Source organism: Cyclopterus lumpus, chromosome 18 (genome assembly GCF_009769545.1).
Source record: "Cyclopterus lumpus isolate fCycLum1 chromosome 18, fCycLum1.pri, whole genome shotgun sequence".
Lineage (NCBI taxonomy): Eukaryota > Metazoa > Chordata > Actinopteri > Perciformes > Cyclopteridae > Cyclopterus > Cyclopterus lumpus.
The window spans coordinates 3,262,928-3,290,026 of record NC_046983.1 but is presented as its reverse complement, the minus strand read 5'-3'; the positions used below and the strand labels follow the sequence as shown (position 1 = coordinate 3,290,026).

The 27,099-nt window shown below is 42.0% G+C and overlaps 3 protein-coding genes and 1 long non-coding RNA gene across 10 annotated transcripts; 2 read left to right on the top strand and 2 right to left on the bottom strand.

Moving 5' to 3' along the window:
- The first annotated feature begins 3,225 nt into the window (after positions 1-3,225).
- LOC117747587 lies at positions 3,226-5,112 on the top strand. Of its 3 annotated transcripts, none has more exons than XM_034556948.1 (4): positions 3,226-3,397; positions 4,082-4,152; positions 4,281-4,640; positions 4,756-5,112. In XM_034556948.1, exons 2-4 carry the CDS (start codon positions 4,089-4,091, stop codon positions 4,977-4,979), a joined length of 648 nt encoding a protein of 215 aa, XP_034412839.1. In that variant the 5' UTR covers positions 3,226-3,397; positions 4,082-4,088; the 3' UTR covers positions 4,980-5,112. The 3 variants fall into 3 exon arrangements, with proteins under 3 accessions (XP_034412839.1, XP_034412838.1, XP_034412840.1); XM_034556947.1 differs by having other exon boundaries at positions 4,753-5,112; XM_034556949.1 differs by lacking the exon at positions 4,756-5,112 and having other exon boundaries at positions 4,281-4,718.
- Positions 5,113-5,414: 302 nt separating this feature from the next.
- Positions 5,415-11,164, bottom strand: LOC117747589. 3 transcript variants are annotated; one of them, XM_034556956.1, is made up of 5 exons: positions 11,102-11,164; positions 10,457-10,510; positions 10,273-10,331; positions 9,383-9,730; positions 5,415-6,503 (listed from the first exon to the last, which is right to left on the bottom strand). In XM_034556956.1, exons 3-5 carry the CDS (start codon positions 10,322-10,324, stop codon positions 6,262-6,264), a joined length of 642 nt encoding a protein of 213 aa, XP_034412847.1. In that variant the 5' UTR covers positions 10,325-10,331; positions 10,457-10,510; positions 11,102-11,164; the 3' UTR covers positions 5,415-6,261. The 3 variants fall into 3 exon arrangements, with proteins under 3 accessions (XP_034412847.1, XP_034412846.1, XP_034412848.1); XM_034556955.1 differs by lacking the exon at positions 10,457-10,510 and having other exon boundaries at positions 11,102-11,153; XM_034556957.1 differs by lacking the exons at positions 10,457-10,510; positions 11,102-11,164 and adding an exon at positions 11,022-11,096.
- LOC117747610 lies at positions 9,634-11,775 on the top strand. 2 transcript variants are annotated; one of them, XR_004611432.1, is made up of 3 exons: positions 9,634-9,759; positions 11,095-11,237; positions 11,447-11,775. It is a non-coding gene; the product is annotated as an uncharacterized LOC117747610 (long non-coding RNA). The 2 variants fall into 2 exon arrangements; XR_004611431.1 differs by having other exon boundaries at positions 11,090-11,237.
- A 22-nt stretch (positions 11,776-11,797) lies between these two features.
- On the bottom strand, positions 11,798-25,532 carry LOC117747508 (GRB2-associated-binding protein 1-like). Of its 2 annotated transcripts, none has more exons than XM_034556792.1 (12): positions 25,151-25,532; positions 19,586-19,714; positions 19,012-19,177; positions 18,090-18,264; positions 16,878-17,533; positions 15,111-15,193; positions 14,885-14,994; positions 14,167-14,462; positions 13,953-14,049; positions 13,252-13,387; positions 12,955-13,089; positions 11,798-12,550 (listed from the first exon to the last, which is right to left on the bottom strand). In XM_034556792.1, the coding sequence occupies exons 1-12, from the start codon at positions 25,223-25,225 to the stop codon at positions 12,359-12,361; spliced, it is 2,250 nt and encodes a 749-aa protein (XP_034412683.1). In that variant the 5' UTR covers positions 25,226-25,532; the 3' UTR covers positions 11,798-12,358. The 2 variants fall into 2 exon arrangements, with proteins under 2 accessions (XP_034412683.1, XP_034412682.1); XM_034556791.1 differs by having other exon boundaries at positions 11,798-12,580; positions 25,151-25,485.
- Positions 25,533-27,099: the final 1,567 nt, after the last annotated feature.

The following is a 27,099-nucleotide window of genomic DNA, read 5'->3' as shown; positions in this document are numbered from 1 at the left end:
AGAAAAAGAGACACACAATGAAGACAAAGAGACACACAATGAATACAAAGAGACACACAATGAAGACAAAGAGACACACAATGAAGAAAAAGAGACACACAATGAAGACAAAGAGACACACAATGAAGACAAAGAGACACAATGAATACAAAGAGACACACAATGAAGACAAAGAGACACACAATGAAGACAAAGAGACACACAATGAAGACAAAGAGACACACAATGAATACAAAGAGACACACAATGAAGACAAAGAGACACACAATGAAGAAAAAGAGACACACAATGAAGACAAAGAGACACACAATGAATACAAAGAGACACACAATGAAGACAAAGAGACACACAATGAATACAAAGAGACACACAATGAATACAAAGAGACACACAATGAAGAAAAAGAGACACACAATGAAGACAAAGAGACACACAATGAAGAAAAAGAGACACACAATGAATACAAAGAGACACACAATGAAGACAAAGAGACACACAATGAAGAAAAAGAGACACACAATGAAGACAAAGAGACACACAATGAATACAAAGAGACACACAATGAAGACAAAGAGACACACAATGAAGAAAAAGAGACACACAATGAATACAAAGAGACACACAATGAAGACAAAGACACGGGGGACCGCGTGCACGAGCAGAGCCGTTAAAAAAAAAAAAGTTTGACCTTTGGACTGTGGAGGAACGTCAGTCTTCATGTTCACCACTAGATGGAGTCTAGAGTCCTCCATCCAGCTCAAAGGTCAAAACAGCTCCTGTTCTCTGCAGAGTTATTAACATAATACTCAAAACCAAATGAAATAAACTCTTTTCTTTGATGTCCTGCGTCTCAAGGCAGTGGACCTTCCAGCTTAGATCGGCATCTGACTTTTATTACAAACTATAACAAAGAGACACACAATGAAGACAAAGAGACACACAATGAAGACAAAGAGACACACAATGAAGACAAAGAGACACACAATGAATACAAAGAGACACACAATGAATACAAAGAGACACACAATGAAGACAAAGAGACACACAATGAATACAAAGAGACACACAAGAGACACACAATGAAGACAAAGAGACACACAATGAATACAAAGAGACACACAAGAGACACACAATGAATACAAAGAGACACACAATGAAGACAAAGAGACACACAATGAATACAAAGAGACACAATGAATACAAAGAGACACACAATGAATACAAAGAGACACACAATGAAGACAAAGAGACACACAATGAATACAAAGAGACACACAATGAAGACAAAGAGACACACAATGAAGACAAAGAGACACACAATGAATACAAAGAGACACAATGAATACAAAGAGACACACAATGAATACAAAGAGACACACAATGAAGACAAAGAGACACACAATGAATACAAAGAGACACAATGAATACAAAGAGACACACAATGAATACAAAGAGACACACAATGAAGACAAAGAGACACACAATGAAGACAAAGAGACACACAATGAATACAAAGAGACACACAATGAAGACAAAGAGACACACAATGAAGACAAAGAGACACACAATGAAGACAAAGAGACACACAATGAATACAAAGAGACACAATGAATACAAAGAGACACACAATGAATACAAAGAGACACACAATGAAGACAAAGAGACACACAATGAAGACAAAGAGACACACAATGAATACAAAGAGACACACAATGAAGACAAAGAGACACACAATGAATACAAAGAGACACAATGAATACAAAGAGACACACAATGAATACAAAGAGACACAATAAATACAAAGAGACACACAATGAATACAAAGAGACACAAAATGAATACAAAGAGACACAATGAATACAAAGAGACACACAATGAAGACAAATGAAAACGCAAAACTACAAATAGAGATACAAAACAACTACAAACAGTTGACAAAAAGATACAAAGAGACATTAAGTTATTGTAGAGTTGTAATGTTTTTTATAGATACTTGCACATGTAAATAGGAAAGTCCATGTTTTAAATTAATACATAAGAAAGATATGATAGTCAATAAGGGACCGAAAGGGAAGAGATAAGGGAAGTAGCATCGTGGTTTATTGCTTAGAGAAGTCCGCCTCCTTGTACTGAAAGGCAAATATCATGCTGTGTAGTTGAGGTATAATCATGCACACCTGATACTAACCAATGGAGAAGCTTTATGCTCAGTGTATGGATTGTACTTAACCTTACGGAACTCTGTAAGGCATTTGTCCTCTCACGTGAAGGCGGTAGACAGTTAACTATTTTAACTGATTTGGATTCATATAAATCGTTATTATAGTCTGTGGACCCAACGACACGTGAGCGCGCCCGGCTGGGACAGAAATATATGCTTATGATCCTTATTCTTTTATTAAATACTTTATATTTTAAATTACTGGTCTCAGGACATTTTTCAAAGCGCGGGAAGCGGTTGAACTTAACATTACTATGAAGAGACACACAAATGACTACAAAACAACACAAATAGAAAGAGACACAAACAACAACAATATTTAACATATCACCACGTATGTGTCCTGCTCCTACACTGTATGCTCAGTGACCAAGTACATGTCTGCCACTAGTATACAATCCAGGTACTTTTACTTTACTTGAGTACTTCCATTTTATGATGCTCTATACTTCTCCTGCAGGTACATATTGTACTTTTATTTTCCTAGAGTACGGTGGATTGGTCTCTGCTGGATCTGGGTCTGTCCACGGTGGACTGGTCTCTGCTGGATCTGGGTCTGTCCACGGTGGACTGGTCTCTGCTGGATCTGGGTCTGTCCACGGTGGACTGGTCTCTGCTGGATCTGGGCCTGTCCACGGTGGACTGGTCTCTGCTGGATCTGGGTCTGTCCACGGTGGACTGGTCTCTGCTGGATCTGGGTCTGTCCACGGTGGACTGGTCTCTGATAAGAGAAGGATGCATAACAGAGGTCGCTGCAGCAGGTCAACGTAGTTTTAATATCTCGGCCCAAAGTGTAAAAAAACATGATTTAAATGTATTTTATCTTTCAGTATGAATGAGCTTGACTATTATTTTTAATTTTTTTAATTTCTTTTAATTGTGGAGGGATAGATAACTCTGGTCCATACAGTAGGTGGCGGTAATGCACCTTTTGTTGGATGCCATCCGCCATAAAAAAAAAAAAGAAGAAGAAGAAGAAGACGACCAATTGGAAGTGAGGGGGGCGTGGCCACTCTGTGTTTGAATCGTGGAGACCACAACATAAACATAACATGGGTAATTTGATGATTTGTTGCTGTTAAATTATTCCTCTAACGCTCCAAACGGACATGAGGACTCACGGGCGTTTACATGGGGAGAAGACTTCAGAGTTTTACACGAGTGAACACGAAGGAGGTGAGTTATGAACGTCTTCATGTTGCTGTCATGGATATTATTGAACATATTTATTACGAGGGGATCCGTGTATTGGACAAGATGTTTATGGGTAATAACGTGCACGGTTTGTTCATTAAAGAGACGATTCAACAGTTAAAAAGTGAGATTAATTTAAGATTATAGTCAGAATATCACCTGGTCCATTAAAAAAACTGCTGTATTATTTTTTATTAAAGTGCTTTTTAAAAAAACAATAACATGAGAGTGTGTGTGTGTGTTCACAGTGGTATTAGTTATGCATGTTGGTACATAGATGTTCATAGTGTGCGGGGACCGCGTGCACGAGCAGAGCCGTTAAAAAAAAAAAAGTTTCACTATCATTTGCAGTCGTTCCCGCACATGCGCAGAAGGGATCGAGCTCTTGTCGTTTCCTTTGCGACACTTGTTGCCGGTTTCCTGTAGTGTTGAAGCGCTGACTTCAAACACACGACTGCAGCTTCTACTTATTTTATTGAGCTATGAATGAAACGTCTTCAGGAGGAGCACCTTGACACAGCTGGTTGTTGTTGTTGTTGTTGTGTCAGAATCAAGGCTTTGTGTCATCATGTGTGTCATGAGCAGAATGATAAACACCATCAGGAGGATTGTGAGGGCTGAAGATGTCCACCTCCAACACCTTGATGTGATGTGTTCCTCTCACAGGGAGAAGATGACCTGCAGGATGCTGCTGCTCTTCATCCTGCTGCTCTTCATCCTCACCTCCTGTGTCTGTGGTGAGTTGACGTCTGTCTTGTTGAAGCCCTCCAGCTCTGAAGCATCACGAAACACTCCACAGGAACATGCAGATGGAGGTTAAAGGCTCACGTCGGCTCCTCCCTCTCCCTCTCTGTCTCCTCAACAGGATCCTTTGTAGTGAATGTGACACAGAGCTCCTATCAGGCAGAGGAGAACCACACCATCACACTGGAATGGAAGTTCCCCACCAACACTGAACGCTCCTCCAACTCCCTGAATGTCCTCTGTCAACTGTTTACTCATGTCAGGCCCTTCATCCTGTTTCACCTACATGAAGGAGTCCATGTCCCAGAGTCTCAGGATGAACACTTTGCAGGACGAGTCCAGTGGGACGAAGACGTCCTCAGAGAAGGACGAGTCAGACTTCACGTGTCCAGACTCAGGACTGCTGACTCGGGTCTGTACACGTGTGACGTGCTCACAAGTTATGGGATGAACTCTGGGGAATGTTGGCTCAATGTCTCCGGTAGGTTGATTCAGTAGAACTCTTCAATTCAGCAGCTTTGTTAAGAGAAATAAAAACCTTATTTCTTCTTCTTCTTCACTTGAATGAAACTTTATTTGTTTTGGTGTCTTAGCAGCAGTGAGGGATCGACCCGAACCTGAAAAAATAAGCGCAAGAATTGGGAAAAGAGATTCCTCACAGCCAGAGAGTCGAGGGCGGACCGTCCTCTTCTGTGTACTGGGACTGACAGCTGGACTGGTTTTGTCTTTATTCGTCTCTGCATGCCAAAAAAAAAAATTTTTACTTTGCAAAACCAAACGTAGAGAATCCCAAATCACATCTGTGTCATTAAGCCTTTAAGTGATTGAACAATGAGAGTCTGGTGTGGGCCAGTAGCGCCAGCAGCAGTGCCAATCTATCGCCACTAGGGGGCAGCAGTCCTCCGTTACTTCTTTACAGTAAAGAATTTAAAGCCTTTTTTTTAAACTTTGTGCGAAATAAAATTAAAAATGCCACAGCTTGTGTGTTTTTATTTATGTTGTTTTTCAGTAATTAGTAAATCAATTGGGGTTTTTTTCTGCTTAAATGTAAAATATTTCTAATTGTAATGTGCTGAAACATTCAGGTAACATACTCTTCACATAACACCTGCTTTCCCCCTTCTTTTAGCACAGTTTTACATTGTTATTTTACAGACTTTATTCACATTTTACTACAACACCCAAAGAAATTGAAAAATAAATGTTTTTTTTAGTATTTATTTTAATTTTAAAAAGACATATTGAAAAACTTCAATAACTTTTTTAACTTCAAGGAACACAACATCTTCAAAATGTCTCAATACAAAAAAGGTTTATACTCTGAAATGCACTGAAATGAATAAATAGTTGAATTACAGTGTTTGTTTTGGACTTCAACTCACGTACATATTTCCAGTCTAAATTTAGTAGATATTCAAAATATACCTTTGATCCTTTGACGGAAAAACACTGAAAAAACATTAAATAAACATAGTATAAAAGTACATATATACAGATATATTATAAAAGGTATTCACAAGCATCAAAGTCGGCACACTTTTAGTTTTTAAACTATTAGCAGCTGCTGTAACACAGTATTAAATCAATCCCTGTAGTTTCAAGATACTTAACTTAAATAGTTCCATAGTTCGCTACTTTATTACTAAATGTACTTTATTTTTCCTACAACTATATAAATATATAACCCACCATTTGTTGCTACTTTGTACCTCCGCTACACGACAACTGGGGCATATAATGTACTTTTTACTCCATTACAATTATCTAATATCTTTAGCTTCTTTGCCGATTCAGGTTATAAATACAAAATATAAATCGACAAACATTAATACTTAAATTCACAAGTTACCCAGCAGTATATATAGTAAAAAAAAATGGAATAAAAAAAAAAGGCCCACATTCACCAGGAGCAACATTATACCACATTAATGCCACAATAATACATTACATAATTCAGAAAAGGTACATTCTTCCTTAACTATTCACTGTGGTATTGCTATATTTAGTGTACCAAAAAAAGTGTGAGTCATTTTAAGTTTATCTATGTAAAATAATATTCAACACACAATAATAATACACTCTTTGCCCCAGTGAGTCAGGCATCACTTGGTTTCTGCAGCAGACAGCAGTGACGTCACATCCGCGCGCCGCGACACGCCTCCTCGGTCCGGCTGCTCCAGTTTCCTTACAGCGTTATTAAATAAATGGCGAATACCGGCGGCCACCACGAGCCCCACCACGAGCCCCAGTGCGGCGTAGAGGCCGACTCTTCCCCGGCCCTCTGCCACTGGTCGAGTTGTCATCGGTGCCGGTTTTGTTGTCTCAGGGTTGGGCTCGTTCACGGCTGTGAAGACAATGAAATAGAAAGAAAGTGTGAGTGTGATTCTTCTGACTATTAAAGACAACGCTGCTGTGTTTTATTGTGAAATAAATACACTAAATACAATTAATTCGAAATGAAGGAAAATATTGTTTCTCAGCATTTAGTGTCGATTGAAATAAATGAGAATTCTGTGAATCTCTGGAGGAAGATTTTTTTTCAACGGTATCTGCTATTGCCCTGCTATATTCATGCTTTTTCTGCTATTTCCCAGATTTTTTTCCTGCTTTTCTCCTGCTATATTCCTGCTATTTCTCTGTTTTATTTCCTGCTATTTCTCTGCTATATCTCTGCTATTTTCCTGCTATTTCTGTTTTTTTCCTGCTTTTTCTGCTATTTCCCTGATTTTTTTCCTGCTTTTTTCCTGCTTTTCTCCTGCTATTTTCCTGCTATTTCTCTGCTTTTTTCCTGCTTTTCTCCTGCTATTTTCCTGCTATTTCTCTGTTTTATTTCCTGCTATTTCTCTGCTATATCTGCTATTTTCCTGCTATTTCTGTTTTTTTCCTGCTATTTCTCTGACTTTTTCCTGCTTTTTCTGCTATTTCCCTGATTTTTTTTCCTGCTTTTTTCCTGCTTTTCTCCTGCTATTTTCCTGCTATTTCTCTGCTTTTTCTGCTATTTCCCTGATTTTTTTCCTGCTTTTCTCCTGCTATTTTCCTGCTATATCTCTGCTTTTTTCCTGCTTTTTTCCTGCTTTTCTCCTGCTATTTTCCTGCTATTTCTCTGTTTTTTTCCTGCTTTTTCTGCCATTTCCCAGATTTTTTCTGCCATTTCCCTGATTTTTTCCTGCTTTTTTCCTGCTATTTTCCTGCTATATCTCTGCTTTTTTTCCTGCTTTTTTCATTATCCTCACTCATTACTGTAGTTTTGTTACCCATAGAGCACCTAATGTGTATTAATGCGCAGCTGAAAGTAGTCCCCAAAGGAGTCACGTTTCACAAGAACCACAGTGACGTGTGCCGTGAGAGATCGTCAGGTATGCCGTGGGAAAATGTCACAAAGAAATATTATTTAGTTGTCGCAAATAATTTTTGTTGGTGTGCCACAGGATTTTATTTTGGTAAAAAAAAAGGTAAAAAAAACTGATCCACGTCAGAGGTGGATAAAGACTGCTACTCTTTGTAAACAATCTGGCTTTTATCAAAAGGTAAATCTCTTATCAAGAGTGTGATTTGTAGTTGGACGTCACACCAACAGAGAGCCACCGTGTACCCGCATGCTTCGACAACACACACATTTTAAGGACTTTCCGGATCATCATATTGCCCTGCTATATTCATGCTTTTTCTGCCATTTCCCTGATTTTTTTCCTGCTTTTCTCCTGCTATTTCTCTGCTATTTCTCTGCTATATCTGCTTTTTTTCCTGCTATTTCTCTGACTTTTTCCTGCTTTTTCTGCTATTTCCCTAGATTTTTTTCCAGCTTTTTTCCTGCTTTTCTCCTGCTATATTCCTGCTATATCTGCTTGTTTTCCTGCTATTTCTGTTTTTTTCCCTGCTATTTCTTTGCTTTTTCCCCTGCTATTTTCCTGCTATTTCTCTGCTTTTTTTCCTGCTATTTTCCTACTATTTCTCTGCTTTTCTCCTGCTTTTTCTGCTATTTCCCTGATTTTTTTCCTGCTTTTTTCCTGCTTTTCTCCTGCTATTTTCCTGCTGTATCTCTGCTTGTTTTCCTGCTATTTCTGTTTTTTTTCCTGCTATTTCTCTGCTTTTTTCCTGCTTTTTTCATTATCCTCACTCATTACTGTAGTTTTGTTACCCATAGAGCACCTAATGTGTATTAATGCGCAGCTGAAAGTAGTCCCCAAAGGAGTCACGTTTCACAAGAACCACAGTGACGTGTGCCGTGAGAGATCGTCAGGTGTGCCGTGGGAAAATGTCACAAAGAAATATTATTTAGTTGTCGCAAATAATTTTTGTTGGTGTGCCACAGGATTTTATTTTGGTAAAAAAAAAGGTCAAAAAAACTCTGATCTAGACAAACAGGAAAGAAACCTAATCCACGTCAGAGGTGGATAAAGACTGCTACTCTTTGTAAACAATCTGGCTTTTATCAAAAGGTAAATCTCTTATCAAGAGTGTGATTTGTAGTTGGACGTCACACCAACAGAGAGCCACCGTGTACCCGCATGCTTCGACAACACACACATTTTAAGGACTTTCCGGATCATCATATTGCCCTGCTATATTCATGCTTTTTCTGCCATTTCCCTGATTTTTTTCCTGCTTTTCTCCTGCTATTTTCCTGCTATATCTCTGCTTTTTTTCCTGCTATTTCTCTGCTTTTTTCCTGCTATTTTCCTGCTATTTCTCTGCTTTTTTTCCTGCTATTTCTCTGCTTTTTTCCTGCTTTTTTCATTATCCTCACTCATTACTGTAGTTTTGTTACCCATAGAGCACCTAATGTGTATTAATGCGCAGCTGAAAGTAGTCCACAAAGGAGTCACGTTTCACAAGAACCACAGTGACGTGTGCCGTGAGAGATCGTCAGGTGTGCCGTGGGAAAATGTCACAGGATTTTATTTTGGTAAAAAAAAAGGTCAAAAAAACTCTGATCTAGACAAACAGGAAAGAAACCTAATCCACGTCAGAGGTGGATAAAGACTGCTACTCTTTGTAAACAATCTGGCTTTTATCAAAAGGTAAATCTCTTATCAAGAGTGTGATTTGTAGTTGGACGTCACACCAACAGAGAGCCACCGTGTACCCGCATGCTTCGACAACACACACATTTTAAGGACTTTCCGGATCATCTTTTGTTGTTCTGAATCTGCCTCGAGCCCACATTAACCAGACTTTCCCACAGATGAGCAGACACACGGGGCAAACCGTGACAAAACTCACCCGTGACGTTGAGAGAGAACAGCTTCACCTTCCTGCCAGACCCCGTGGCCATCTTGCAGAGGTACAGGCCCTTGTCCTGGATCCGGACTCCGGACAGACGCAGCCGGAGCCATCCGGTCCCGAGGGCGTCTTGGTCACACTGCACCCGTCCCGCGAACTGCTCGTGCAGAGACTCGTTGACTCTGCGGTCCAGATGAAAGAAAACCTTCGGCTTCAACAACGACAGGCAGTGGATCTTCAGGGAGGGGACGGAAATGTCCGATCTGGAGGAGAATCTCCACTCCAACGTGACGTTGCCACCTTCCTCGGCCCGATACCTCAGAGGCTTGTGATGAGGATCAAACGTGCCTGAGGGGAAGAGCAAGGAGAGGAGAGAGGTGAACCGATGCTCTGAGTGTTGCACTTTTGCACCGATGCACTTTTTAAAATGAATTTTTTATTGCTGTGGCAGGACAGAGAAGGAGCCGTTCGTCATTCAGGGCCACAAAAACAGCTGAACCATTAAAAATAGAACAGAATCCTGCACCTGCTTTCACAATACACAGTTAAGGCTAAAGAGAAAGTAAAACATTTTTGCAGGCCGAATTCACAGTTTTACCCGACGACGGCACTCGAAAGTTAAATCGCTGCACATTTTTAATTAAAAGTTCATCCCGAGGGGAACAGGAACGTGTGCGCTGAATTTCAAGATATATTTTTTTTTAAAACACAAATGTGAACCACAAGGTGGCGCAACAGGAAAAGTCAGAGGATTAGGGTTCACCCTCAGGGGACCACGAATGTGTCTTCAAAATGAAATGAAAAAAAAACTAGTTTTAGTATATATATAAATATATATAAACCTTCAGTTTTGTGAGTCCTAAAAAATAAAGTGAAGGCGTTCAACTGACCGCGGACACGGGAGGCGAGGCTGACGAGCAGCAGGACCCCGCACAGCAACATCTTCTCCCTGTGAAGGAAAACAAGAGTTGAAGGGCACTCACAGTTCCACATGTTCTCAGTAGACCTCCGATCCGTTCCTCCATGCACGCTAAACCCTTTTACAGGGAGTTACAAAAGATAAGAATCCCTTACCAGCAGAGCCAGATCTCTCAATTCCAAGATGAGCGTTCACCTCTGCTTATGCATCTGCACTCAAAGTAAAGGTTGCTTATGCATCTGCACTCAAAGTAAAGGTTGCTTATGCATCTGCACTCAAAGTAAAGGGTGTCTGTGCTGCACTTCCTCCGGCCAGCAGCACACATTGGATTCAACCACCTCTGTGACTCTGCACAGGTGTTTGTAGTTTTGTTTTTTCAGCTGGCCTGGAAGCTCCTCCCAAGATGCTGCTGGCTTGCTCATCATGACTCTCATATTAGTGCAGGTACAACCCTGCAGGGAATAACCCCAAAGGTGGTTTCCCTGATGGTACACTGATGGTATGCTGCTGTAACTTTAACTTTAACCGTATACATGCACTCTACCAACATTTATTCCTGTAGATCAATCATATTGACATTTGCATATTTTATCATACAGGCAAGGGTTATACTACTTCCATCAAGAGTTTGAATACGTTTCCACAATGTGTGTGTGTGTGCGTGTGTGTGTGTGTGTGTGTGTGTGTGTGTGTGTGTGTGTGTGTGTGTGTGTTGCAGACCTCTAGATCAAAGTCAGAGTTAGAAGATGTGTTTAAAGCTCCTGGTTTAAAGGTTGTGTCTGTTCTAGTGCAGCACCCACCTTGAAATGGAGAACGGAGAACTCCGGCGCCTGCACGGCCCAAACCAGTTGTGAGAAATGAAGAAGTGAAGACAGGAACTTCAAGCCCCGCCCCCCTTTGGACACTCCGGTTGTGTCACCGTGGTAACACAGTCAGGTAAATAAACACACTGGAGGTGACACAGAGAGCTGCTGCCACGCCCCTTTTAATCGAACCATAAACTGGTTTCTCCTCGTGCCACTTGCTTTGCACCAACCAGAAATAAGTCCATTCGTGGTTTTCAAAAGGTGAACGCTGTACTGAATTTGGTGACCTTTTGGTGACCCCCTGACCCCTTTTTTTTTTTTTTTTTTTCCCACCTCTAGCGAGCCACCACGAGGTTTTACATTCATGGCTTTTGGTGAAATATCTCAACGTCTGCGTGGCTCAGTTGCAGCCATGTTCGATTACGCAACGACCTCGTGAGAACGTCGGCGTTCCATCTGTGCCAAAGGCCGGGTTGTTTTTTTTCTGTTTTGTATGTCCATGGCAACCACTTCAGGTGCCTTCACAGCAGCGGGTGTTTCGAGCATCAGATTTGGGGTAAAGCCCGTTTCAATTCACGTTTTGGGCTCAGCTGAATAACACAAACACACACACACACACACACACACACACACACACACACACACACACACACACACACACACACACACACACACACACACACACACACACACACACACACACACACACACACACACACACACACACACACACACACACACACACACACACACACACACACTACCAAGAGAGCGTTGAAAGGAGACAATCGATGAAACAGCGACGTGTAGAGTTTATTCATTTTAGTCGTCACTGTTATTACAGAATCAATAAATCACTCAGTTACACACGAGGACGCGGAGATGATTACGCAAGACTATTAATCAACGGAACATCTGATTGGTCCACCATCTTGTTCACGACCTCAGGAGGAAGCACGATGTTCAAAGTGGTTTCAAACCTTTTGAAATAAGTTCTTATTTCTGCACATACACTTATGCCGTGGAGGGAGACGTGAGTTAATTAAATAAAATCTCAAAATAGCAAAGCTGGATTTCAGCTAAAGCTACCTAAAAAATAAGTTGATGAAGGAGCTGTGGATAATTGTATTGTCACATTATTTCCCGTTTATTCCTATAAACAAAAAAACTCCCTCTACAGCGAACACGTTTAAAAAATGTCAACGTAGGAGTCAGACGGGGCTTTCGGGAGGTAAAGAAACCGGAGGTGAGTTAGCTCTGGCATTTCTCCTTCTCCGTGGACATCCTCCCGTCGTGCCACGCTTCCCTGGTGCTCCTCAGGGCCTTGGTTCTCTTGGGGTCCACCACCACGTAGTCCACACGTGCACGCTCGCCCCGTGCGCGCCCCCCATCGCCTGCTCCGGCGTGCTTGCTGACTCCTCCCCCTTCCGCCGTGCAGCGTTTCTGGTTCACGGTGCAGATGTGGGAAGAAGACTTCATAATAAATCAGACAAATTCTAAATGTATCAAATATATTTATATTTAATACCAATAACCAATTATTGGAAAATGATAACAAATTATTAAATTATATAAAAATGGGTACATGCCAACAGGGCTGCATAATATATATATATATATATATATATATATATATATATATATATATAAAAAAGTATATATGCAGAATATATATATATATATATATATATAAAAATTATATATGCAGAATATATATATATATATATAAAAATGTTAAAAAAAATATATAAATATAAATATATATATATATATATAAAAATGTTTAAAAAAAAAAAAATATAAATATATATATATAAAACACAGAGAGAAGGAGAGAGTGGTGTCACCTGTCTTGTTGGTGTCGATCGCCAGGTGTGGAGGTCCAGGTCCAGGTACTCCACCTGTTTATCGCCTATGACTCGCCGTAGCATCGGGCTGCTGACTCCGCCCTCTGAGGCCCGGTGCAGCATGAGCCTCAGAGACTGTAGAGACACACACACCGCACACACACACACGCACACACACACACACACACACACACACACACACACACACACACACACGGGTGTAAAGGAAAATAGGGGGAGAAGAAAAAAGGAAAAGAAGTACAGTGGGAACGAAGGAGTGTTTTTTTTTTTTTTTACCGGCTCCCCGGTGCTGAAACTGAGGCTGGAGGTGGTCGTCGTCATGGCGACGTAGCTGTCGTCGGTGTCATCGGAGTCGGAGGACGGGGACGAGCTGTGAGCAGAGGTCGGCCTGACCGACCGACAACTGGACGGACTGACGCACAATGAAACACGTCAATACATTTTGGGAGCCGCTACAATTGGCTGATTTGTACGATTGATCAGTCATTATTGATCAATCATTATTGATTATTGACATTTCAATGATTAGTCAATGAAAGGACTCAAAATAAAAACTGTTTTGATAAACAATTATTTTGGTCACTTTTAAGTAAAGAATTCAAACATAATTTATAAAATAAAATAGGAAATTATAACGGGGTATTTTTTTTTTTTACTGTGTTTTAATGTAATAAAGGCAAAACAATTAATAAAGACAATAACTGGCAGATTGGTCCATGATCTGCAGCACTACATGAATACAATAGTAAGAATGAGAACAATATATATTACCAAAATTAGATAAGATAAAATAATATATTAATGTATTGTTCATCTTTGTAGCGGCTTCTGCTTCTGCTTTATTCTGCATTGCAACTCCTCTGGTTGGGAGTAATAACTTTAAATAACCACAGGGGGGCGGCAGAGAGCAACACAGCTGACACACACACACACACACACACACACACACACACACAGCACAACATGCACACACTTACTCCCGAGTGAAGGTTCGAGTGACAGGCGAGCGTACAGGGGGCGGGACTTCCTGCCAGTCCAGCTGCACTGAAGTGATGTCCAGAGGAGCTGGTTTCACTGAGGGGGTTCAGAGTACTTAAATATTTAGAAAATGTATCATATAATAATCGGTTTTATCGTGACGAGTCCTGCCGAGTATACAAAGAGATTGCCCCCCGATAAGCTCCCACTCACCTCGGCGTTGTGGTTTCAGGTTGCGGTCGATCGGAGGGGGCGTCGCCTCCACTTCCACGCCACCGGAAGCGTTCACGGTGTTCCTCCGGAGCGGCGGGGTGAGGGGGTCCACGGGGGTCAGGGGGGAGTTCCGAAAACCCATGTGGGCGGGCGGGGGCACTTGTCTCCCGAGGGAGGCCGGGTCGCCTGCGGCAGGGTTGGGATGAATGGGAAGGGAAGGGGTGAGGGGGGTCATGGGGATGTAGTTGGCCTCCTGGATCTGGACAGCGGGGTCCGAGGGAGGATGCGGAGGCACCCTGGAACGAGAGGAGGAGTCATTTAGAAATTGGGGGCGGTGTTTTTCACATCAAGTCCCAGGAAAGTCCCGCGATAAATAAATAATGGTTTCCACGAGTCTGAGAGGGTGGGTGTTGGCCTCCACTAAGGGTTGTCCCTTGGATCTCAAGGGGAGTGTCCAGGTTGGGGGACCCCAGCATTGCGGCTCTGCTCTTTGCAGACGATGTGATTCTGTTGGCATCAGACCTGTGAACTTCAGCCCTCACTGTGAAGCGGTCCTGATGAGAGTCGGTACCTCAACGTCTGAGGTTCTCTGCTGGGAAACAGAGGATTGCGTCCTCCTCTCAGGGCCTTGTTGACCCGCTTTAATCCGGGTTCTCACTAAAAAATAGACGATTCTTTTTAAAATCCTTTAAAAACAAAATCGTATCTTCTGACTCACCTTGGGGCAACAGGAGGCTCAGTGGTGGCGGCGCTCATGGGAACGTAGTTTTCGTCCACATCATCGTCTTCAGAGCAAACACTACCCAGAGGTACCATGCCTTTATTAAACTGAGAGAGAGAAAAAGAGACTAAGAATTTGAAATAATTTTAAAAAAAAGTCATTCAATATGTTCCTTTATTGTATTTTATTCTGGAGTATTTAAAAAAAAAAAGATTTAACTCACAAAGTAGCTGTTGAAGCTCTCGCTGAACTCGAACATGCTCGCTCTGTCGGACAGAGACCGAGGGACGTGAAAAGAGTCACAACCTGAAACACAGAGGGTACAAACCCAGACGTAAACTACAGACGTTCAAAACCCTCAACGCTTGCTGAGCGTTAAATGAGAAGTTTGATACCAATCTCCCGATATCTGTGCGTTCAGCACAGAGCCGCAGCCGGGAGGTTAGCTTAGCTTAGCATAAAGACTGCAAACAGGGGGATGCAGCAAGAACTGCCCACAAGGACCTCTAAAGCTCACTATTTAGCATGTTGCGTCTTGTTCATTTAATCTAAAACTAAATGTAGAAGGTGAGACTGGCTGTTTTTAAGTCTATTTCCTCGAGCTCCGTTTACACGTGCTGTGCATTAACCCCCTGTTTACATTGTAAACATCACACGTAGCTTATTGCTGGAGGAGCGTGAATACTTGTGTTGACAGAGTGCAAACAGAGCTTGACCAGATCTGAATGTAGATGAAACCAAATAGAAAGCCAACGTTTGTGCACAAAGCATTACGTGCGAGCATGTTTTCAGTCCAGAGGCTGTTGTCTTGACCTTTTAGGGAATTATGGAACATTTTCACCCAGCAGGCTTGAAACAAAAAACTCCTTGTGCTGTTTCGGGGCAAAGGTCTCGTCTTATTAATGAAATAATCAAATCACGGTGCAAACTGGCACAAATATCCATCAACCCTGCCAGCTCCGCACAATAAAGTTATTGATCTCCTCCGAGGTTTAAAACTCTGTGTCGAAGATTATTTCTACAATCCCACTGATTTACACAACAGTTACCGAAAGGCTTTAATCTGACAGCTGAATAATCAGATATTTGATATATTTGTGAATACGGGAATTTAAATTTGTGAGGTAGAAGCAAACGTGACTCCAAAAGAATGCTCATGTAGTCAGCCAAAATGAGAGTTTAAATGCAATGACGAAATGTTTAAGTGTTTGTCAGATTTGCTGTCTTCTGCCCCCTAGTGGCCCTTAAACCTCCATGTGGATTTGGAGGCTGGTTAACTGAAAACAAAGAGATTTGAGGACTCAGAATAGATTACTGAAAGGGGCTATTGGGCATAGGCCCAAAGACACAAAGAGACCAAAAAGACACACAACTAGAACATAAACAGACATACTTAACCACAAAGAGACCAAAAAGAGACAGAATTTACCACAAAGAGACACCACAATCTACCAAAAAGAGACACAATCTACCACAAAGAGATACAATTTACCAAAAAGAGACACAATCTACCACAAAGAGACACAATTTACCAAAAAGAGACACAATCTACCACAAAGAGACACTATTTACCAAAAAGAGACACAATCTACCACAAAGAGACACAATCTACCACAAAGAGACCAAAAAGAGACACAATTTACCACAAAGAGACACAATCTACCACAAAGAGACCAAAAAGAGACACAATTTACCACAAAGAGACACAATCTACCACAAAGAGACCAAAAAGAGACACAATCTACCGCAAAGAGACACAATCTACCACAAAGAGACCAAAAAGAGACACAATTTACCGCAAAGAGACACAATTTACCACAAAGAGACACAATCTACCTCAAAGAGAAAGAGACACATTGTATCTCTTTTCTTTAATCCGAACTCCAAAAAAAGTGTCAAAATTACACCTCACAATAAAGTGACCGCGCACAACTCTCCAAGCCACTCTTTGAAAACGGGACCTTTGATGAAAGACCTGCTCCCTCCTCACCTGTTGGCGTGCGTCCTGGCGCAGTGAAGGTGTAGCTCCTCGGCAGACCTCCTCCCTCCAGACACCCGTCCCTCCTCTCTTGCTCCGAAGAGGGGCGGGGCAGCGTGGCGGCCCACGTGCCCACCGCCGGGCCCTCTCCCGGGGCGGTCTGGGGCTTGGGCGGGCGTGGAGGGGGAGTCGCGGTCGAGCCGTGGAGCTCCGCCTGGGTCAGGGAGTCCACACTGGGGGTGGAGGCTGGGCGGCGAAGGGGTGGTGGTTGCGTGGTGGACGCCGGACGAGGGACCTGGTAACCACTGGTGGTGTATGAGTGGGCATTTGGATGGGCGGCCGAGTGTCTGTCATGACTGAAGGGTAACGCCACGGGCCGCAGGTGGAAGTCCAGGGAGTGCTTCCTGGGATGAGGGGAGGGTTGGCAACGGGGTCGGCCGCCTCGCCTCTGGAGGTCAGAGGTCACGCTGCTGGCATCCGGAGACTGGCTCAAAGAGCCCGTCACGGTGGCAGCCGTCCAGGGAGCCGTCCTAAAGCCGGAGGAGGAGGATGGAGGTGGGAGGCCGTTGGGGAGTAAGGAAGGAGAGGAGGAAGAGGAAGAGGAGGAGGAGGGAAGAGGGTTGTCGTTGTAGTCGGTTTCAAGAGATAGGGAGGAACCTAAAGGCGGACTGGAGACAGAGAGATACCAAAATAAGAGTTTTAAAAACAACCTTGGTTTAAAAAGAGCTCCACACTTCAGTCAAACTATCTTTTATTGTGCATGCAGGTATGTGAAGAAATCTGTGGGTGTGATCCAGGCCAAAATAAACCTCTAATCCCTTATTTTTCACATTTCAACACGTCTAAACCTGGAACTCTGTTAGTCTGTGTGATCTTTCCTTTCTTTAGTCCCAACAATGTTGGACACATTTGTGCATTTATATATTTTCAAACAAAAGCCCAAAAATGTAGAAGCCTAAAAAAATAAATCCCACAAAAAAAAACTCATTTGTGACTTGATTTATATTTCTGTTTATCATTATCGTTGCGGTATAAAAACATTTTGTGGGATCTTTGAGGTTTCTAATATTTCTAAAGACACACTCTGTGTGTTAGCTCTGAGTCGCACAGTGATGTGTAGTTTATATATAAATATAGGACTACAAAGACACTGAAACTGTTTTGTACCTGTAAATAAAGTCTTGTTGTGTGTGTGTGTGTGTGTGTGTGTGTGTGTGTGTTTACCTGATGTGACTCTGGCAGTGCGACAACCACAGGTAATCTTCTGCGTTGCCGCCGGTCACCAGGCTCCTGACACTCACCGGGTCGTAGGGGGGCGGGACTGACCCTGTTGCCAGGGCGACGCCCAAGGTCGCCTCAGTGGCTGAGGACGAGCCGGAGGCAGGAGGTCTCTCCGGGACTGGGAGGAAAGAAAAGTGATCCGCATCAGAGAGAACCCAGTTTGCAGGGCATTGTGGGTATTGGAGTGTTTGTCATGAGAGACATTTAAATGGGAATATTCTGTACTGCATTATATTGAAATAGGTTAGGACACCCCTCTATATAATGTAAAATTAATAACTTTAACTGTTAGTGTCAATCAGAACCGAAAACTATTATTATTTTACCGGCATATCTAATAAAGAGTATAATAAAATGCATGTTTTACTATTAATATGAATTCCCACCTGGGTGAAAACCTATATACAAATTACAAATTAACTTAAAGCTATTACGAGGAACATACATTTTGTGTCCCCTTTGGCGGTCCCTGTGGACAAAAGCGGTAGTGTTTCCGAGCACCAGAGTCCCGTTAGAAAACCTCTAACTTTACTGCAACAGGGCGTCTGAAAGTCCTGCTCAGTCCTGGTTCTGGTTCTTCCAGAGAGGACTTGAGGTCATGTCCAGGCATCGGGATCACATCGAGACTCTCTCATAACCCGTTAAAAGTCTTTTACTTCTCACTAACTTGTGCACACACACAGTGTCATACGGGCTAATGTGTAATAAAGAGTGTTGTGCAGAATATCTCGCAAGAAAAATGTACATCTGAGTCACCGACAGGCTTTCTATCTGCATGTTCCCTCTCTTCTCTCCTCCTACTGGTTTTCACACTGACTCAGCCACAACCCACACTTCTATCCATCCATCCATCCATCCGTCGTACCGTCATCAGTCGGGTTGAAGCCACACAGCAGGCAGATGGAGGACACCCAGCGGTTCATGTCCTCCTCGGACTCGGCCACCAGGTACCAGGTCCTCTCCTCCGTCCTCAGGTCGAAGACGAAGCTGCTCTCCAGCTCCTTCTTCGGAAACGTCAGGCCGGCGTCCACCTTGAGGGGAGAATGGCGGGCAAGCGCCATCCAGCCAGCGTCAAGCAACAAGCCACTTGAAAACTCAAAAAAAACGATATGCAACTTTCAAACGCTGCAGCATTAATATGTAGTTAGCGTTAGCACTGCGGTAGCTTTGACAACCTGGATCGTCCCATGTTTTTAAAGTGACTAACGGGACATGTGATTTATAACAGGGCACTGATTGTTTTTTCCCCCAAAAAACATGAGGAAATATGGTGCAGGTGAAAAAATACCAAAGTAATTAACTATCAGTATTACTTCTATTTCTCTATAAAAAATAAATACATGAAGAAAAATCTATTAATATTCTCTAAAAACTAACTTTTAACTACTCAAACCTGCTGAAATGAAAAGGTTTAGAGCCTCCACTCAGGTGGTTAATACCTGTTCACACAGGTTCAGGTTGATGGTCCGGATCGGCCGGCGCGACTGCTGGTTCTTGAAGTACTGCAGGACGTCCGGTTCCCCGCTCAGTCGACCGCTCCGCAGCACGAACCAACGCCTCTTCCACGCCTGCAGACGGAGGAACACTTCCTCCTTCACTTCATCTCACTCAACATTCACAGGAGCACATTATATATTTTACAGATTATTGATTGAAAGGTCGGTGAAGAAGATAATGTTTTCTATCCTCCCTCTCGCTCTCCTTCTCTAACGTTCAGGCTGACTCCGGTGTCTCTCTACCATGTCAGAGGTTTGGCACTCCAGTGCACATGAATGTTAACTAAACGCCACACACACACACACACGCGCGCGCACGTTGCTAAATGTTTCACACTTCTCTCAGGTTGTTGTTGTCATGCACTGAGCATTATGGGTCGGGTCCATCTCCCATGAGCAATCCATGGGATGACTCCTCATATTTCAGACATGACTCACTGTCCGTGTGTGTGTGTGTGTGTGTGTGTGTGTGTGTGTGTGTTTGACAAGTTGGTGTGTAGGTGGAGACCAAAGACACAGACACAATGATCTCAGTGTTTTTCTGTCTAAAAAAGACAGAATTGGTGACAAAGAGCGACTCAAAACGTAGGATTAAGCTTCGTGCTGCTGTTTATGTGGCCAAATATGCATGTGTGTGTGTGTGTGTGTGTGTGTGTGTGTGTGTGTGTGTGTTAGTGAGTCCAACAAACTAAATCTCATTCTTCCAATCCCGGTTTAAAATGTTTCTCAACAAAAACCAACGTGATCCCAAAAGGCCCCCCCCCCCCCCCCCCCCCCCTCCCCCTCCCCTGTGTGTGTTTGTGTGTGTAATCAAAGTGCACGGCACTTAAATAATGTAGTGCACGTTCCTCCCTTCTTTCTTTCCAAACACAGACAGGAAGAGGAAATAGCTGAACAGGACGTGCCAGAAAGAGAGGGCAGTAGAATGTGTGTGTGTGTGTGTGTGTGTGTGTGTGTGTGTGTGTGTGTGTGTCTACCCTTTCATTTTTAGGTTGCTGGACAAATAAAAGCAGCAGGGTTGCAGCAACAAGTATGACAATATTGTTCTAGGCCTTCTATGGAATAGTTCAAATAGTTAAAATTAGATGTCCTAATCTAAAAACACGACTATTTTTGCCAAAATATTCCTAAACAAAAACGTCAATGGTGATTATTGTTAACTTACGCACTTAAATAACCCAAACCGCGCTATTTGCCTAAATCCAACAGGGGGGTGAGGCCGCGGTCACCGTGGTGGGGCTGCGGTCACTGTGGTGGGGCTGCGGTCACCGTGGTGAAGCTACGGTCACCGTGGTGAAGCTGCGGTCACTGTGGTGAGGCCGCGGTCACCGTGGTGAGGCTGTGGTCACCGTGGTGAAGCTGCGGTCACCGTGGTGAAGCTACGGTCACCGTGGTGAAGCTGCGGTCACTGTGGTGGGGCTGCGGTCACCGTGGTGAAGCTACGGTCACCGTGGTGAAGCTACGGTCACCGTGGTGAAGCTGCGGTCACTGTGGTGAAGCTGCGGTCACCGTGGTGAGGCTGTGGTCACCGTGGTGAAGCTGCGGTCACCGTGGTGAAGCTGCGGTCACCGTGGTGGGGCTGTGGTCACCGTGGTGAGGCCACGGTCACCGTGGTGAAGCTGCGGTCACCGTGGTGAGGCCGCGGTCACCGTGGTGAAGCTACGGTCACCGTGGTGAAGCTACGGTCACCGTGGTGAGGCCGCGGTCACCGTGGTGAGGCTGTGGTCACCGTGGTGAAGCTGCGGTCACCGTGGTGAAGCTGCGGTCACCGTGGTGGGGCTGTGGTCACCGTGGTGAGGCCACGGTCACCGTGGTGAAGCTGCGGTCACCGTGGTGAGGCCGCGGTCACCGTGGTGAAGCTACGGTCACCGTGGTGAAGCTACGGTCACCGCGGTGAGGCCGCGGTCACCGCGGTGAAGCTACGGTCACCGTGGTGAAGCTGCGGTCACCGTGGTGGGGCTGTGGTCACTGTGGTGGGGCTGTGGTCACTGTGGTGAAGCTACGGTCACCGTAGTGGGGCTGTGGTCACCGTGGTGAAGCTGCGGTCACCGTGGTGAAGCTACGGTCACCGTGGTGGGGCTGTGGTCACCGTGGTGAAGCTACGGTCACCGTGGTGAGGCCGCGGTCACCGTGGTGAAGCTACATTTCCTTCAGTCTGTATTATTCTCTGTATCCACACCGAGCTGCCTGAATATCAGCAACTTCAACTTCCCGATAAACTCTTCCTCAAACACTTTCTCTGATCCCTTCTCCACCTATTTGCTTCCTTCGGCGACCCCTGACCTCGGGACAGGAAGAGGGCACAATGGATCTAAAATAACATTTCCTCCATCCCGCCTCCAAACCAAATTTAACCCCAGATGTCCAGTCCCTCATCCACTGATCTATTCCTCCTCTTCCTCCCGTCACATTTAACACGACATGTGACTTCGGACACTGAAGGAACTTAAATTAAATGTCGGTGGAAGTAGCTTTCATTGCACGTTTGGTTGAAAATGGTAATTAGATTTAGGCACTTGTACTAAACAATGACCAGAATGTATAATAACCTATAACTTTGTTTAAAGAGCGGGTACATTATTCTTTATTTCTTTTCCCCAGGTTTTTATATAATTCTCTAGTCAACAAACAATCTAGATCATTTGAGTCCCTAATATTTTTTATTTTAGGATTATTTTCTATTTGTGACGTAACCAGGTGGATAATTTAAGTATTTCATATCATTTTATTCTAAATGTATTTCTGTTGGTTAAACAAAGTGTCAATCACAGCCGTTCTACGTAGAGGACGCATCTCATTGGTTGTGTCGGGGAAACGCAGACTCCCGATTGGGGTAAAGGAAAATAAGTCCCGCCCTCCTAACGGTTGAAACTGTTAAGAGACGTGAGGGAGGTTTTCATTGGTTTGCTGGAAAAGATGAATATGGGGGTCATGGCTAAATTATTTATTCTTGGTTGTTTTGTTACTTTTGTTGTTGTTTACAACGTGACTGCACATCTGCATTGAGGTTATCTTAAAACATGAATGTGAAGCGGGTATACAATTATTCTTCGGTTCACGATTCACACATAATGTATTAATGTAAATATTAAAAAAAATGAATTCCTAACTGATTAAAGAAAGGATAAAATGCTCCATGTGAGAATTGCTGCGTTCATTTTGAGGTTTGTTGACGTGTTGTTATTGTGGTCATAACGCAGAATTTCATGATAATAGACCTTAGACTGACAAAAGGAAAACAAGGAAGGAACTTGAACTTAAAGGACCACTGAGACAATTCAGGGGTACTTTGACCCTTTCAATGGACATGTGTTGGGTGTCAATAAGAGCGTCGTTAATGTTGCGCAATACATTGTGTGACGCGGCTAAAATACAATAAAAATACAATAATTCATCTTCCCGTAAAAAAACTGCTGCTTTTATCTTTTTAACTCCATTGACAAAAACAGGAAATTTAAGAACACTGGAGTCTCCGCCCCACTCGATCACGTTATCCATAACCGTATTGATTAGCTTAGTAAACTACGCTTCTGCCCTTTAATGGATCACCAACGACTTGGATCGTTAATCAATCTTTTTCCAACGAATACACGACGTCTCTGAAGCTGTCGTGAATGTGACTGACACCGGACAATCTGTGTTACCCAGCTTTCCTAAACTGTGTGTGTGTGTGTGTGTGTGTGTGTGTGTGTGTTGTTGTGAGTGTGTGTGTACTGAAGGTTGCAGAACGTGTCATCCTCCTTGGTTTCGTTCCAGTCCACGTGTGCGTTTGTGTTTCCAAATCTTCAGGGAGGGCCCCCTCTCTTCCAACCAGGCCCAGCTGAAAGCGATTAGTTTATTGCATAACCACACACACACACACACACACACACACACACACACACACACACACACACACACACACACACAGGGAGTGTATGCATGATGAGGTACACGCCACGATCTCTGGGCCAATGCTTAGCGTGAACACATGAACACACACTTGGCCTGCTGCAGCCGTTAAAGTCTTCTCTGTGTGTGTGTGTGTTGACAGTAGACACACAACTGGCCTGGCAGTGTGTGTGTGTGTGTGTACACACTGGGCTGTGTATACCATCATGGCACACCGTCTTGAGCTCTTTGTTTATTTTTCTCTCATCGTCTCCTTTCCACCTCTTTTCTTTCTTTCCAGCTCAGGAAAACTGTCCACGCAGTACGTTTGTTCCCTCTCAAAGTCTTCCCTGACGTCAGGGGGATTGTGGGTAATGTAGTCCACGTGATTACAGCCACTTTGAGAGTTTATTTGTTTTAGCATCTGTTATCATGTTATCTATAAAAGAATCAGCAAACAACTCAGCTGCCCTTTGAGACAGTTGGTTGTAAAGGCACGTCTTCTCTAAACAATCACTTACTCAACACACACACACACACACACACACACACACACACACACACACACACACACACACACACACACACACACACTAACAGGAAGAGAGAGTAAATGAATGAAAGGGAAAGGTACAGAGAGATATACTAGAAACAACAGAGCAACACAAAAAAGGAAAGATTCAGGGGAAATATGTGGAGGAAAGATGAGATTAGTTCAACTCACTGGTAAGGCATGCTAGATATGCAGTGTGTGTGTGTGTGTGTGTGTGTGTGTGTGTGTGTGTGTGTGTGTGTGTGTGTGCATAACTGCCTAAGCTGCTTCTTTACTGGAAAGAGAGCTGTGCTGCCATTGAACCAACAGCCTGAATTGTTCCTGAATTTATTGGATATTATATATATATATATATATATATATATATATATATATATATATATATATATATATATATATATATATATTGTTTTAAACACTATTTTCTTTCAAAATAAGATACTCTATCCATCTATCTAAATATCTTCTGCAGATGAAAGTTATTCTTTTGCTGTCAAAATAAATATATTATATATACGGAAAGAAAAACTTAAATGTGTGCAAATGATTTTATAGTGTAGTTTCCATTTAGGGCACATATACATATATATATATATATATATATATATATATATATATATATATATATATATATATATATATATATATATATGTGTGTGTGTGTGAGAGAGTGATAGAATAGAAGCAACTCCAATCTTTCCTTTAGTACAAATATTTCTTACGGTTGAATACTTTCCGTTTTGTGACTCTTTGAGTTGTGGTCAAAACAAAAGACAGTGGATGACGTCACTGACATATTAGACCAAAACAACTCATTCAGAAAGTAATCTTCAGTAACGCAGCCCCATATCATCATCATCATCATCATCATCATCATCATCATCAATTCAGTATATTTACACTGTTTTCACCACGAATAATGTACTTTACTTGTTGTGCTTTTAATATAAATGGAAAGACTATTAAACTGAATAAAAACAAGAGAGAGATGCCTTTCTGTCAGAATCGATCCCAGAAACGTGTTTTTAAAACTCATAAAAAAATATATATATATTTAAAATAAAAAGTGACCTCTATATACTCACAAAGCGACGCAGCTTCTTCTCCGGGGGAGACTTCCTCAGCCAGCCGTCACACACCACCTCCCCGGAGCCGCTCATCCCCGGAGCCAACGACTGTCAATCAATCAGCCGACGGGACCAATCAATCAGGTTGTCAATCAGACTCAACCAATCAGGAGTCAGCTCTTCGGATCAGCGAGATTAGACTTCACGAATCAGTCAAAGAGGGTTCAAATCAGCTGATTCTGCTGTGATCAATACACTTGGTGGTCACACCTCCTTCTGAGAGGGTGTCTACTTCCCGACAGAGTGCCTCTTCTCTTCCTCTTCTCTTCCTCTTCTCTTCCTCTTCTCTTCCTCTTCTCTTCCTCTTCTCCCCCTCTCTGATTGTGAGACAACCGCACACAATGCCTCGGCTCGGACATTCCTTCTCTCCTCCTCTCTCCTCCTCCTTCTCCTCCTCCTTTCTCACTCCTCCCCTTCACGCTGTTGCTCCGGATGACAGGAAACTCCCCCCTGTGGCTGTTACCGTGCACGTGCGGTGCTCTTGATTAAAGTACATTAAAGTACCAAAAGTATATATATAAGTTAATATTATTTATTGATCACTTTAATGCCACGTCTGTTAAAGGTGGAGATTTTTTGCTATTTATTATTTATTAATATTCTAAATATTATATAACATAATAATATTATGAATATTTGTTTTAAAAATACAAATATAAAAATTAGCCAAAGACAGTAAAAAAAAAAAAAATAATCAGAAATTAAAATTGTATGTTATGATCCTTTTAGTAATTCAAATGATGAGGTTGTGAAGATATTTAAATATTTTGTTTCCAGCACAGCAATTTCACACTTTTTCTCTGACCGTTCCGTTTCTTTTGTGGTACAAAATATTTGTTGTTGTTGCTTTGACTGTATATATATAAGAAAAGCAAAAAGTACATGGCTGGCTGTTTATATTTATAATAGGTCATATTTCGTTGTCAGCACAATAGTCCTTAAATGTAACAGTGACACAATTAATTGTGTTATCGACTGACTTTTTAAAATGAGATTTGTAAGATCGAGGCAGAAATATGTCGAGAGGAATGTGAGCGGATATCGTTTTCTTTAAACTAGAAGTCACAATTCTATACTGCAGTTGAATATTGGGGCTGAATATCTCCAAAATATTCTTTATACAACATTTGAAGGGCATGAATACTTTTTTAAACAAAATATTTAATGATGCTGGAATAAAATTAAAAAACTCAAAATGTTCATGATGGAAATAATGTTGGAATAAAATTGAAAAAACTCAAAATATTTATGCTGGAAATGTTGGAATACAATTTAAAAAAAACTTTAAATGTTCATGATGGAAATAATGTTGGAATAAAATTTAAAAAACTCAAAATAATTATGATGGAAATATTGTTGGAATAAAATTTAAAAAAACTCAAAATTAAAAAAAAACTCAAAATATTTATGCTGGAAATAATGTTGGAATAATTTTTTTTAAAAACTCATATTAATGATGGAAATAATGTTGGAATAAAATTTAAAAAAACTCAAAATAATTATGATGGAAATATTGTTGGAATAAAATTTAAAAAAACTCAAAATATTTATGCTGGAAATAATGTTGGAATAATTTTTTTTTTTAACTCAAAATGTTCATGATGGAAATAATGTTGGAATAAAATAAAAAAACCTCAAAATAATTATGCTGGAAATATTGTTGGAATAAAATTTAAAAACTCAAAAATATTTATGATGGAAATAATATTGGAAAAAAATTTGAAAAAAACTCATATTAATGATGGAAATAATGTTGGAATAAAATAAAACTCAAAATGTGTGTGATGGGTCCTTTCTCGGTGATAATCGACACATTTTCACAAGACATCACTTTGAACATAGTATTTATTTCAGTCTTAAAAGTTTATAACAACTTCTGGATAACATAACATGTAAAATAAACACAA

Excerpts from the sequence above, each read along its gene's own strand:
- LOC117747587 (XM_034556947.1), top strand. The coding sequence starts at position 4,089 with ATGACCTGCAGGATGCTGCTGCTCTTCATCCTGCTGCTCTTCATCCTC. Across the intron at positions 4,153-4,280 it reads CCTCACCTCCTGTGTCTGTG|GATCCTTTGTAGTGAATGTG; the intron begins GTGAGTTGACGT and ends TCTCCTCAACAG. Across the intron at positions 4,641-4,752 it reads ATGTTGGCTCAATGTCTCCG|CAGCAGTGAGGGATCGACCC; the intron begins GTAGGTTGATTC and ends TTGGTGTCTTAG.
- LOC117747589 (XM_034556956.1), bottom strand. The coding sequence starts at position 10,324 with ATGTTGCTGTGCGGGGTCCTGCTGCTCGTCAGCCTCGCCTCCCGTGTC. Across the intron at positions 9,731-10,272 it reads CCTCGCCTCCCGTGTCCGCG|GCACGTTTGATCCTCATCAC; the intron begins GTCAGTTGAACG and ends TCTTCCCCTCAG. Across the intron at positions 6,504-9,382 it reads GTTCTCTCTCAACGTCACGG|CCGTGAACGAGCCCAACCCT; the intron begins GTGAGTTTTGTC and ends TTGTCTTCACAG.
- LOC117747508 (XM_034556791.1), bottom strand. The coding sequence starts at position 25,225 with ATGAGCGGCTCCGGGGAGGTGGTGTGTGACGGCTGGCTGAGGAAGTCT. Across the intron at positions 14,463-14,884 it reads GAGCCTCCTGTTGCCCCAAG|GGTGCCTCCGCATCCTCCCT; the intron begins GTGAGTCAGAAG and ends CTCTCGTTCCAG. Across the intron at positions 13,388-13,952 it reads ACTCGAACCTTCACTCGGGA|TCCGTCCAGTTGTCGGTCGG; the intron begins GTAAGTGTGTGC and ends ATTGTGCGTCAG.